This window comes from Pezoporus occidentalis, unplaced genomic scaffold (assembly GCF_034315485.1).
Source record: "Pezoporus occidentalis ecotype Australia unplaced genomic scaffold, CSIRO_AGI_Poc_V1 ctg130, whole genome shotgun sequence".
Lineage (NCBI taxonomy): Eukaryota > Metazoa > Chordata > Aves > Psittaciformes > Psittacidae > Pezoporus > Pezoporus occidentalis.
The window spans coordinates 3,123,287-3,137,161 of record NW_026913104.1 but is presented as its reverse complement, the minus strand read 5'-3'; the positions used below and the strand labels follow the sequence as shown (position 1 = coordinate 3,137,161).

The 13,875-nt window shown below is 46.1% G+C and overlaps 1 protein-coding gene across 10 annotated transcripts in view; it reads left to right on the top strand.

The window, feature by feature from the left end:
* The window catches only part of GRAMD1B (GRAM domain containing 1B), a 109,623-nt gene that overhangs the window by 78,225 nt on the left and 17,523 nt on the right, over positions 1–13,875 (top strand). For 9 of the 10 annotated variants that reach the window (XM_062608830.1, XM_062608826.1, XM_062608828.1 and 6 more), the window contains 2 exons: positions 5,027–5,237; positions 12,227–12,247. In XM_062608830.1, coding sequence (XP_062464814.1) covers positions 5,027–5,237; positions 12,227–12,247 — 232 coding nt within the window. The remainder of the gene's footprint in view (positions 1–5,026; positions 5,238–12,226; positions 12,248–13,875) is intronic. The other variant, XM_062608827.1, reaches the window with a different exon arrangement.

Below are 13,875 nucleotides of genomic sequence, written 5' to 3'. Positions count from 1 at the left end.
CATTTGACCAACCTTGTAGTGCTGTGTATGGGCAGAAGGCAAATGCCTTCCTAATGCTTGCAGTGATTTGCTAATCCCCTTGAGCATAATAATTGCATTAATTTTGCCTCATGAATATGTGAAGATGCTATTGAATGTCATAGGAGGAGGGCACCATTCTGTGAAACGTCAGAACAATCACAGTAAATCTTTGACAAGGATGGACTTTTCTGTTAAAAACCAGTTGTTTAAATAACAAGCAGAAATGATGCTATCCCCACTATCCTTTTTAAAGCAATTGCCATGAAACACTGCTCAAAGTTTCTCTACAGCCCTCCAGGTATCACTGCTTTTTTAATGTAATGCTTGCTTTTCTGTCTTTTTTTACTGGGAGATGTAATGTAAGTATAGCATTTTGTTATTGCTTGTAGAACCATGCCAAGCCCAGGGAATTGCTGGAGGATATATGGAGGTTTTCATTCTTGGATTATCAATTTGAAGTGCGTGTAGGTTGGTGATGATCAAAAGTTGTTACCATCTGCTTGCTGTTTGGTAGACTGCATAATGAGTTTCTGAATCTCATCTTTTTCCACTGATGTCAGACTGTACCACAGAAAAGTATCTTTGTAGGCGTCTAATGAACCCCTTTACTAGCTGTTTCTGAGAAGAATTAACTCCTTTTGTACTACATCCAGTCTTGAGGTGCCTTCTTGACCTTGCAGCTTTTCCTGCTCTTTACAAGGCTTTATCAGCAGAGTTCTGTTTTATGCTTGAGGATCTCCCTCACTCTTGTTTAGGAAAGCGTGTAAGCACAGGCTTGACTTTATTTGCACAGATTTCAGACAAGCAGAGTTCAATACATGCTGAAGTTCTTTGCTGTTTTGGAGGCATGTAGTGCTCAGCTGGCTATAGAATTAAGCCCAGCATTTGCAATGCTGTTGGTAACCCCAATTCTGGGCCTTAAAGAGCTTACTATCAGGTAGGTGCGGTGGGCTGCAGGGAGATGCAAGCAACTGGAGCACATTTACTCTTGTAAAGTTGAGTTCTTTTGAGACCTGTGGCAGGCTTGGAGGCTGCTGACTAGCTTTCCAAACGGAGGAAGTCAGAGGGGGTTAGAAAGACACTGCAGGAAATGGTGTCATCCGTGTGTTTCTGCCGCCTGAGAAGCTGGTGAACACGGTGAAGGTGGGAGCATCATGTACCAGAAGCTGCCACTTGCTCGCATGAGCTGCCCTTGTAACAGCTCCTTTGGTTTTTCACAATGTAGTGATTATTTTAGTTCACATCCTGCAACTGGCAGATTCAAATGGATGTGCTGTGTGTCCTCCTACTGTGTGCGTTACTGCCTGAGAGGAGAACAGGCTCTGTTGTAGTGGCAGGCAGGGTGATTATTGCAGATGTGGTAGGACGGACAGACTTTCATGTCAGTGCAGGGATGCTTGAATGTCATTCATGTAACAGACCCAAAAGTCAGGTTTCTTGCAGAACTCTCCATTAAAGCATTGCAGAGTCCTCAGGCTTCCTTTATAGCTGTAAGTATCCCAGGCATAGCTTGTGGAATACAGACCGCAGCCATTCCCAAAAGCTTCTGCTTGCTGAAGTCACTGTTCACTGGCTGGTTCAAATCTTTACAGGAGATGCTCTATGGGAGGAGGAAGTTTGTATTCTTCATCTTGCCTTGCATCCTTGCTTTGTGGAGTGCTCAGGGTAGGGTATGATCAGGTAGCTTGTCTGCGCGTTGCCAATCTTCGTTCTTTTTCCACTACCCAAAGAAAAGCTCAGATACTGAGGCTTGTCCTCCACGTGACTGAACAGAATTTGGCCTTTTCCTATCCGCATCACACTTTCTCGTGTTGTTTTTACTGCAGCTCCAATCATAAGACGAGCTGTTTCTCTTAGGCACAGCATGAACATAAACCAAGAAGACACACTCTGCCTGTGCACTCTATATCCTCCACCTAGGAGTAAAGGGCTGCTGCTTAGGTGGGCTTGTTTGTGTTCTGTCCCTCACTTAATCTGTTGCATCTACTAAAGGCTCCGCTGCGGGGGTATGGGAGGCCCTGAATGCGCTGTGGTCAATTAAGTCTGTAAAGCATTATTTATTACTATTATTTCATTTCAAAGTGGGTCAAGCCGTTTTGGCATTTCAGGCGCTGATTCCTGGTTCAATGGCAGGCCCTGGTCACTATGGCAACTGCAGAAAGCGTTCGTCATGGCTGTGCCTTGGGTTAGATTCAAACTTCAAGGACTGAGCAGGGAGTTTTTAGGGGCTCAGGGCAGGGGGAGGCGAGTGGGACGGAGCTGCAGGCTTGGGGGGGTTTGTGCTCATCCTCATATTCTACGCATGGAGCCCTCCATGTAATAACAAAGACTCAGTGTTGCCCAATCATCAGGTAGTGAGGTGCATTCAGACCTGAATTTGATCAGCTCTTCTGCCTTAAGCCTAAGAAGGCACCCTTGAAGCTGTCTGCTTTTCCCTATCTGCAAAGGTGCTAATTCATACATACCTAACACTATATGTACGGATGGATTGAGGTTGTTAAAGCATGCCAGAGATGCTCAGTGACTGGAAAATGAAGCTGGGAGACCAGAGAGTGCCCGAAATTGTGCTTGGCATCAAAGCCTACGGCTACAGCAGTGTGAACTGAGCCTGGACAAACGTATACATGCCAATTTTAAGGGAGTTAGTGCTGATGGTGCTCCTGCACTGCTGCAGCACTATGGGTTACTCAGCATGACTGAGGAGCTCTGTTAGACCGTGGGTGATACAGCTTGAACTGGCCTCCATAGCTGCATCTGTGCTAGGCATGCTAAGGCTGGTTTGGAGCACATATGTGTTCAGAGTGTAAAAACTGAGACTATCTTCCATGCTTGAGTGTGTGTGTATTGGAGCTAGTATAATGTATTTACTGCAGTCCACAGAAGGTGGAATTTGTCTCATTTGATTACAGTTTGAATAGGACTACCAAACTTTTTAGTGCTCTCATCTGAGTTTCACATGCACACAGTGCAGCTGGTACAGTAACTGGGTCTATTGGGTTTTACTTTCGAAACAGTAAAAACTCTGTGCTCCTTCATACCTGCAACCTGAAAGCAAGCAGAACCTGGGCTGAGTTTGACTTAGTCTGTGTTAAGAGTTGCGTGAAGCTGAAACTCAAGAGTGAAACTTGTGTGAACTCACATGAACTGAAAATGAGAAGGAGCTTGTGCATGCTAAACCCAAGTTTCACAGCAGAGGAGTATGTCTGTTCAAACAGATGTAGCACAGTGGGACGTGACTCAGGAACGTTGGCTTCAAATTCTTGCCTTGTATTTCTGTGGATCATCTTTAGTTCGGTTTTTGGTTTCAGGTATCATTTGGAGGGATTAAAGCTTGACTATTGCTACAGTTGTGCTGTACATGGAGTTGGGATTCAGTATTCCTGTGTCTTGACCAAGGAAAAGGGGCACACAGTTTGCTGTTGGTGTTTCTCTTACAGCTTATTGTGTGTGTGAGAGTGAAATTGATGATGATGTTTGCATAAGCAACTTTGTAGTGTTCCATCTGCCACTTGTTTAGGGAAAGTATCATCACTTGTGTGTTAAAACACACAGTGACCAAATAGAGGGTAATTTATGAGACCAGTTCATCCAGTACTAAACCGAACCCAATAAAGGAGCGTATTACGTTACCTAAACTAACACGTGTAAAATGGTTTTGGCATCTTCAGAGGTAAGAGGTGGCTGTGATTTTTATCTGAGAATGAAGGAGACCTCAGGCATGTTTTCAGAAAGGAAACAGTCCGCTTTAACTCCCCCACTGCACATCCCATTGTGAGAAGCGAACTTCAGTTTGCGGTATGTAATTGGGCTTAAATTATAGCCCTTGAGAGTTCAATTGTATTCACTTCTTCAATTCAGTTCCCTCACCCTTTTCCTATTGCCTGCTCCTCTGCCTTGCTCAGATGTGGCTTTGCTTTCGAATGCTCAGAAGATAACAGGGTGCAGTAGCAACTCAGCATGGCAGAGTTAGCACAAAGGTCAGCCTTGGATCAGCCCAGGTTCCACTGTGACCTGCAGTTTGCAGAGTTGAACAATACCAGCAGGGAAGGCCTCAGAGATGTTTGGTCTGGTCATAACTAGTTTTGGCTGTTAAAGGAAATGAGTTACATGGGGAAAAATGGATGCAGCATGTGGTATTTTGAAGTGTCTGGCAGGAAGAAGAGGCATCAAAAGAGAAGGAACAGTGAGGAAATCTCAGTTTTCCTGTTCTATATAAATACGTATGTAACTGGCTTTCTGGTTTAGGTGCAGGGCATTTACTGAAGTTCCGTTCCCCCCGATGTTTTGTATCTTCTGTGAACCTCTGTCAGGTCTTGCTTTTCCCCAGTATGAAAGGGCAACTTCTCTTTCTTTAAATCATGAAAGCTTTTACGTCATAGCAAAACGTTTCCATGCCCCATTCGAGCTGGTGTGGGAAAGGATGGTTAGGTACAGGAAATCATGACTGTGGTGTCTGTCATCGTGACTCCCGTCCCAGTGCCCCATCGTTTTTGATGAGCTTGAATGGAGTGTTTCCTAAGAGACATGGTTCCATTTTTGTGCATCCTGTTGAGTCCAGTTACACTTGCTGGAATAAAATAAAGGAGGGACATAGTGGGACCCTATTAAGAGTGGCCTCTATTGAGAACACACTGATATCTCTTTTGCTTTTGAGAGCAAGTTTAGGTTTCCTAAGCTCAGATCCTCCTTTTGAACCCTCAGAGCTGACAGGAGAGAATGAGTTCATTCTCTGTGGTCAGATGAACTGAAGAGTAGGTGGAGAAAGACACTGGCAAGCCGTTGTAGTTCCCTTTGCCGCTGGTAAATGGTAACTGCCTACAGCCTAATTTCACTGAGGACATAAGTCCTACGCGTGGCATTGGGCACATCGCTTTGGGAAGCCAGATTTGTCTGCTGGGCTGGTGGAGATATCTGTGAGCGATGCTCCACGTCAAGGAGGGATGCAGTTGCATTGGGTTTGAGCTGAAGATCATTAACCCTGCTCTTTCTTCCTTTGTCTCTGTAGTACTGCCAGTAACTCCAACCGCAGCACGCCTGCCTGCTCCCCGATCCTGCGCAAACGCTCCCGGTCCCCGACGCCGCAGGACTCCCAAGGAGACGCCATGGTGGAGAAAGGCTCGGACCACTCGTCAGACAAATCCCCTTCCACGCCGGAGCAGGGTGTACAGCGTAGCTGTTCCTCTCAGTCAGGCCGCAGCGGGGCCAAGAACTCCAAGGTGAGCAGCGAGCAAATGCCTTTGGGCAAGATGTGCATGTGTCCCCAGCTCTAAACCCTCTAATGCAGGACACTGGCTTTGTTCTGTGCCTTTTCCCCCGTAGCTAACTTTCCTCTTTCTTCCCCCATCATCCTTCTGGAGATTCTCTGAACTGGGAGCTATTTGTATAGGTCAGATTTTGGCACAGCTCTAGCATCCTTTCAGCATCCACGAGTTGCTGATGGCTTGCACGCAGCTCCGTAACAGTTTATGTAGGCTAACGATTTTGCAGTCAAGACCCTGTTTCTATGGGAGGCTCTGTGGTTTGGAGAAAGACCTTGGAAATCAGCTGGTTTTATAATCTGGAACATGAAGGGTCATGGAACAAATATAGGTTCCTCTGTGCAGACAGCCTAGAAAGGGCCCATGCATTTCTCCAGTCTGAAGCCCTGTGTTGAGATGAGGCTCAAGATGCATAGAATCAGTTGGCCAATCCTCTGTGCATTACATTCTATCAGTGCAGTATTTGACTGTCTTGGCAGGGCAGATGATGTTTTCCCTAGAAAGATACTGTGTCTTTTGGGCCATATTTGAAACAGCCTTGTCTTTGCTGTTCTGAGGAGCAGGGTTGGGTGACTCAATTTTCTGTGAGCAAATGGGACCCCTTGAAACACACGTGGGAGCCAAATAAAGCCTTTGATTATAACCTTCATGTGAGTGGCATATTATAAGCTAGTTACGTGTGTATTTCCAGTGGTTTAAAGTGAAATATTCCAGCCTGAACAACTTCATGGTGGCACAGGTATAGCTCTGATGGCTTGTGTGAAACGAGTTGTTAGATCTTTGCCCGATTTAGTGCTGGACACAAGAAGTCTTCATCCCCTATCGCACACGAGAAGTGTTCATCGACTCCCCTTTGTGGTCGCTGTCGGCAGAGGAAATGGGATTCACTGGCCCGCGTTCACTGGGCTGAACTGATCACTCACGGCTATGGGGAGAGTATGGGAGTTGAAAAGAGCGGGCAAAGAGTTTTCTCAGGACGGATCATTTAAGACCTGTCAGCTCTGAGGTTGCCCTTGAGGTCAGACTTGCTTCCTGTGTACTCAGCAACCTACAAACACCCCGCAGGGCAGCGGGACCGGATGACAGCATCAGGCATTATGGTGCCAGCAGTGTGTCCCCAAAGGAGAACCGTGCCGATGGGAGGCAGGCAGGATGCTGTGGTTGTAGCCATGCTGGGGGACACTGTCTGGGAAATGGCATCCTTACTAAGGGGGAGTTACAGAAATGAGTTGCTGTGATTTAAGGCCATGGGAGTGCGATTCTCATCACCGTGGTGACTGTAAAGCTTGGCTTTATAAAAGGGAAGGGGGTATAATGTTTTCTGTTGGGTTTGTGGGTTTTCCTTCTCGTGATTTGCGAGGTAATTTTTCTTCTTTCCTTAATTTCTCTCTTTTCATTCCTGCATGCTTTCTCTCCGATTAAGTCACACAAGCGCCTCTCCAAAGTAAGCCTTCTTTTTTCTCTCCTGTCCCCCACTGTAGAATTGTCTCATCACTCAGAAACCCTCCCCGTGGTACTGAGCGGTGACCCCAGTAAGGCATTCTCCTGGTGCGGCTGTGAGAATGTCAGCAAGAGCTCAGCCCCGTGCCTGTAGCTGAAGCTGGTTTCACTTATATCACTGGGATCTCATTAATATTTGCTCACATGGTGTGAGAGCTGGCCTGTTCATCACATTCCTTCAATTACTTCTGACTAATTTTAGCCTTTGTTTTAAGGTTTGCTTTCCCTCCCCCTTGAAGTGAGCTGCTGTCTTTGCCAGGGAGAAATCTGCTGGCTTTGGTAGGCTGACAGTGCCGTAATTCCTTCTCTTTCCTCTCTTCTCACTTTATGCCTTCCAGAAACAAGAGTTGATCCCCACAACTTCTTGCTTGCTTTTTATGATGAATAGTAGCTCTGTGGCCAGTGATCTCAGCTTACTGCCCTCACATGCTTCCCCGTGTGATGTAAATATTAAAGATCAGTGATTTCAAATGAATCCAGCTTAAACCTGTTAGAACAGACCTGTCCCAAATGAATTGTGAGAATTCATGGGCTCGCTCTCAAAGGTAATAAGTAGAAGATCCCTCTGTGGGTGCTTGGATTGGAGATAAGATCATTTGAGATTGACCTCGCATCTCTATGCTACCCTCAGAAGAGTGTACCAACCAGAAATGTGGATGGGATGCGTACTGGATACCGTGCCAGGCTGTTGGCATTTCCACATGTATACAAGGCAAGTTAAAACCAGAATGGCTTGGATGGCTTCATAATCCACGGAATCAATGCCTTGGCCTTTCCCCTGTTGATGCCTTAGGTTTCATTCTAGGCGAGTTCTCAGAGAGCAGTGAAGTCTGCAGTGCTGGCTTACTGTTTTTCCTTAGTCGTAGTGCCTCCTGTGTCCAGCCTGACCTTGCATGTTTGCTGGTGTCTGCTGGAAGCTTTGTTATGTCTTTTATCAGACAGATTGTCTTGTGCTTGGTAACTGTAGCTTAAACCACAACAGTGTGAAAGAAGCTCTATGGAAGATGCAGGTCTGGAGTAGCAAAGAGTCCTGAAAGGATTGCTGGTGAGTAGAGGTGTGTGGGTCAGGACAGGTCGTGGTAAGCTGGAGGTGCTTTGCCTAAGTTATGAAGAAGTTTGTTAGGAGAGGGACTGATGGGAAGAGCACTGGTAGGGAGTGGTGTATATGTCAGATGTGTGCATAGTGGTACTGTGATGAGCAGCACATGAGGATGAGAGGAAAACCCCAACAACTTTAAGAGAATTAGAGAAACAAGAGGGAAGTGGACCTCAAGGTGAGTTCCAGTGCAAGGAAGATAAAGCACAGAGAGAAGGGGATCCTGGGCATCGCCTCCCCAAGCCTCTGTCAGAGCCTGCTGCCTTGCTTACCATATTCTGTGCACAAGGTGAGCCTAAAGCAGTGTCAGTCTCTTCTCTGTGCTCCCCAAGGTGGCTTTCTCTGGTATAAGGGGGGAATCTCGGGTGTAGTGACCCCCCTGATTCTTCCCACACAGATGATGATGATATTGTTAAGACAGGGAGAGGTTAGGAACAGAGCCTAAGATGTTAACATCTCCTTTCTCAGCCTCTTCTCCTCTCCCCGCCCGTCTTGTGCAAGAAGAATGGTCTCATTTTCCAACCTGTCTTGCTAATGAAACGAACCAGCTTGAGCCCATGAGTTTGATGCTGTGTTTATACAATTGCTGACAGATCTGCTTGAAGTCTCTTTTGTCTGTTGTGTCAATTGTCGTGCTGCAGCGTTGCCATCAGAGGGAGCGCTTCGCCAGGAGTTTTTAAGCACTGGATGACACCTCCAGGAAGTCTGTCCTGGAGAAAGAGCTTTGCCATAGCATCCATGATGTGGCATGGACCAAACCCCCGACAGGCCTGTGTCAGCATTAGGCTTTTACTGGCAAACACTGCTGCTTTCTGAACTTAGTAAAAAAAAACCCTCTTTGCTAACAGCCAGCAATGAAATATGTATTTTCAACTCTTCTGCTCCTGCTCACTGTTAGAAGTGATTTCCTTTCCCTTGTAAATCCTTCAGATTCTTCCCACTGTCTATCACTGATAATGAACGCTGAGGATGAATACCAGGTTAGGGGAAAACATGAGTTTTGATGTAGCCCCTGCAGCCTGTAGAACAGCTCAGAAGGTCTCTTGTCTTCAAAGCAGGGTTGAAGTGGTTAGAACAGGTTCGTCTGTAGTCTTGGCCAGCTACATTGTGCAGAGCTCCGAGACTGGAGGTCTCTTAACCTCATCGAGCCCTTGCTCCAGTGCTTAATCACTCTTGGGAACAGGCTTTTTCCTTCTACCCGAGTAGAATTTCCCTTACTGCAGCTTATGACCGTTGCACCTTGTCCTTTCAGTGTGCGATGATGAGAAGAGTTTGGCTGTGTCTTCTCATTTACCCTGCCACTGGGTGGTATAATCCCCCTGTAACCAGTAGGTGATGAAATACTGGTCATTTTGGACCAGGGTGAGGGATTTAGGAATAAATGTCCTCAATTTCTTTCAGTTACCTGGCCATAGGGGTTTAGAAGTGAGGTGAATAGCATAGATTTTGGAAGAAGGTCAGGAGAAAGGGCTCTGGAATCTGTTCCAAGCTCCACCCTCACCCTGGTTCTGTGCCTCTGTTTTCCCAATTGTAAAATGGACTTAGGGATACTGAGAGAGCTCTATGGCGTGTCATTCACTTGGCAAAGGTTTCCATTCCCCTGGAAGTAGTAGGAGTGAGTTGCGATCCTGCTCCCAGTAATGCTGAAAGGTGGCAACTTGTGTTGGCATCAGGTTAGCAGGCTGAACTTTGTATGTGTGATCCACTGCTTCCTATTAGCACTGTAAAGCTGTAATCTTCCATAGCAGTATATGCAATACCATTAACCTATGAAGATTTAGAGGCAACACTATATTCATTAAAGGCTCATGGAAGATACCCCGTATTTTGCCTTCCTCAAGTTCTTCCTGGTTACAGCCACCATGTAACTGTGAACTCTGGTATCTGCGCCGGTAGCATCGTCTCTGCAACTCAGTTACATCTCCTCTTCTGTGTGCAACTCCATTCCTCTGTTACTTATTTCTTTTCTCTTTTCAGTTCTAATGCTTATGGTTTCTTTTTCCAGTATGACAGACTTAACCTGCTCAAAGTAAGAATGTTTTTCCTTTTTCTTTCTTCCCCCCCCCATTACACTGTCTCTTGGTTTTCATCATTCACATCCCCTATGTTCTGATTCTGAGTTAAAAAAGAAGGTAAATAATATTGAAGATAGATAGAAGGATTCGGTCTCCCTTCTCTTTGGACTGTTTTACCTGCACAACAGAGGTCAGGGGGAAGGAATCCCCTCATGTTGAGGGAAGGCAAAAGATGAGGCTTGGATGTCAATATAATTGTGTGGAAGAGCTTAAGAAAGGAGGAGCTGCAGAGCTGCTTTACAGAGGAGCTGAAGTTTGGGGACATTCAAATGCAAGGGGCCAAAAAGAGTTACTGCAGTGAATGCAGCAGAGGGGGATGAAGTCCTTTTGCAGTGTGCTGACACCGCAGCATGTGCACCCTGATTTAGGCGACAGAGCGATAGCGGTGTCTCTGTTTTGTCTATGCCAATTATAGCTTGATTATTCATCCTTTTCCCCCAGGAATTTGTGAGTTATGCCTTTTGCTCATTAAGGCAAACAGATGGCAGAACAGATCTGCAGGAAAACCACTCCCATCTCAGACAAGGTGGTGTGTATATGGTTTAAGATTAATTCCCCCAATTCTTTTCAGGACAGGCTGAATTCCAGAAGGCATTTTTCCATGTCCTACTTGCAAAGAAGGATGACTTCAACCAGACCCTTTATGAATGGAGGGTATGGCCAAGTATGGAAAAGTGTAGGAAGTAAAAGGAAATTCCTCTGGTTAGTTAATGAGCCATACTGTGTATTCAGTTCATATCCTATCCCCAGGATCTGGGGAAAGGCCTTAGGGATGTTCTTTTTAACATCAAACTCCTGTATTTTGGCCTGTGGCATATACTGTGTTACTGTGGGGTTTTGCGTTAGAAAACAGAGCAAGTGAAACTGGCAGCAATGCCCAAGGTTGCAAGGGTTCCTTCAGGAATGAGATCCCGATGCCAGTAGGGTTGTCTGCAGGAGTGGCATATAGGGGAACTGAAAGCAGGGGGGTGTAAAGAAAGAGCAGTGTGAGCAACACCCATGTCTACATAGAAATCTCTGGTCCAATCTGATCTCATTAACACTTGGTACTTACTTTCCTCTAATGAACATCCTGTACATCGTTGGTCCTGTTGTGGGCTATCCCAGTGCAGGTAGTTCTGTGTCTCTGTGAACGTGAGCAAAGCTTCCTCAGGCTCTGTTACAAGCTGGGGAACAGTCTGTTTCCCTTCAGCTTCCAAACTGGGTGACGAAACATTCCCAGTCCAAGGGTCAGAAGCAAGATGGCTTCAAAGAAAGAAATGCAGTGAAACATTGCTTCTGTCCTTGGGTATTGCCTCAGCTCTCCCATGTGCAATGTGGACATGCATTGCTGCTTGGGGGAGAAGAATGGGCACAGCCATGTAGTAGTAAAAGGCTACAGGGCTCTCAAGCTTCATTGCCCTTGTGTAAATCCACCCTAAAATGGGGGATGCCTATATTGCCAGTGCTGCTCTATGTCCCGGCATTGGAAAGCCAGCCTGACTGGAGTGGGAGTGTGAAGCTCTCTCTGTGCAGATAAATCTCACCTCCAGCTGAGAACTGCCAAGAGAGACTTTCCAAGCTGAGCTGGCTTTTTCATATGCTCCAGTGTGCCGTGTGGCCTGTCCTCTCAAACCATCTGAAACGCCATGATAAAGGCAAACAAATTCACATGTGAAATGATGCAAAACACTGTGCACTGAAATTCTGGAGGGGAAAAATACATCCCAGCCTCTCTTTTCTTGTTATGCTTAGCTTTTCTAGTGATTTTCCCCTTCTTTTCATCAGTTTTCCTGGCTCCTTTTTAGAACTTAAGATGCTATTGAAAGTTTGCTGGATGGCTTTTGTGAGTCAAACTGTGTCCCTGCCTCTCCTCGTAGTTCTTCAGGGGCTTGTTTGCACAGGGTCCCTTCAGTGCAATGTGATTTTTGCTACGTGGCCAGCAAGGATGAAGCCTCTCAAAGGCATGGCTGATGATGACAATGAGGAGCTCCCCTGTTGCTAGTGGATGCTGCTGTTCTGCAGAAGGGAGTACAGTCTGTGTGTGTGCGTGCATGGGGACATGCACACGTTAGCCTGAATTGCTTCCTATGATGGACTCGTGCTTCTGGATTTGTTCTTTGTTCCTGTAACTGGAAATAACTGTTAGACCACACCATTGAAATCTTCTGTTTAACCCCACTTTCACTTCACTACTTATACAAACCAGATTGGACCTAGTTTCTCTGTCCATCTTTCTTTTGGATCCTAAGATCTCTGTGCTAACTAATGCTTCTCTTTTTATTTTGTCCTTACAGAAAAGCCAGAGTTGGTATAATGTAAGTACTCCAGTTTCTCTTGTCCCTGGGTGAATATGGGCTGGGTACCTGGGTGGGGGGAAAGGTGCAAAGGGGCTTTGCAATGGCACTGGGGCATACTGACCATTTCCAAGAAGAAAAGGTGGAAATGGCTCAGAACTGGCATCCTGAGGGAGGGGATGCCAGAGACAGAGAGCACAAGCTTTGTCTTTTGAGTCACCCACACCCTGTACCTTATTGTTTCCCAGCAGCGTTGGTCCTGATGTGACGGACAGAGCTGCCCCCCTGCAAACCCATTGCATCTCTCAGGGTGGTGTGGGGCGAGAGAGGAGCTGTTTTCTGTCTAACAAACTATAGCAAAACTCTCTTTTGCTTCTGCCTTGCTCTTGTTTTCATTCTGCAAGCATGGGTGGCAGTGCTGTCAGTACACAGTGTGCTAATTCCCACAGTCGGTGTCGTTCTGCACAGTTAAACCCTCATGGCTCGAGTGCTCTAAAGTAGATAGTTGGCAAATACAGCAGGCATTCCATGTCCAGCAGCATGGAATGTTCCTATAGACATCAGAACCAGTGATTTTGGCTGACTCAGGTTTGACAGAGGCATGAGAGGCAGACTGAGTTACTTGCTGTATGTAATCAGCACCAGGATAGTAGCGAGGACAGGAAAGGCCATGCTCAGGAGCAGATTGAAGCATGGAGGCAATGGCATTAAGAATGCAGGATAAACCACGGTAGGTCAGACCAGTGGAGATGTGGCAGAGAGGGGAACGTGGAGCGAGGCAGACTGGGCAAGAATGTGAATCTGTGGCCATGGCTAAAGGTGACTTTTGCTATTACTGCTTTTACTGTAGCTGCTGAGATCCATACCCTGCTGCATGATGCTTTGCTGTGGTCTGCTTCTGTGGGTCTCTTGTGTTTTCATGTTCTCTCTATCTTATCTTTCTGTTCTCTTGTTTTTCCTCCATATATTTTCAGCATGAGAGACAGTACATCCGGAGAGTAAGCACTGGCTGCATTTTTTTGTGGTTTCCCCCCCCTCCCATCCCCCAATTATTTTCCTTTAGCCAACAAAACCAAGCCATTTTCTATTAGTAGAGACATTCTGGCCAGATAAAAGCAGCAATGTAGATGGGCCACAAACTCCAGGAAGGCAGTCAAAGTCAATCCTACTTGGCAGTATTATTACCATTACAAATGTGCTAATGTATCTCCTTGATACAGTTTCCCTTCTTTGCCAGCTCCTTCCAGGCAGGATTATTCTGGTGTTTGGACCATTCTGGTTCTTCTGTTCCTTTCCCCACTGAGGGCAGCTCTAGAAATGAATCTGTGCAGGCTACCCCTTATGATTTCCTTTATTCACTTTGCACCACTTTGATTTTACATAAACTTCACTATGCTCAGAGCAAACACTCTCCTCATTGGTCTTTGTGCCAGTTCAGCACTGCCACTGTATAAATACAAACCAAAATACAGTCCTTGCCTCAAAGAGCACGCAGTCCTTAAAGATCCTTAGAGCATCACTGGTGAGAATGCCAGTTTCTTAAGGTTACTTTAGGTTTTGCTGCTTTTAACTGCTCTTCTTGTCCTTGTAGCATTGGCAATTGGTCCTTGTCCTCTTTGGCAGTTGGAACCCTTCCTTTTCCCTTTCCT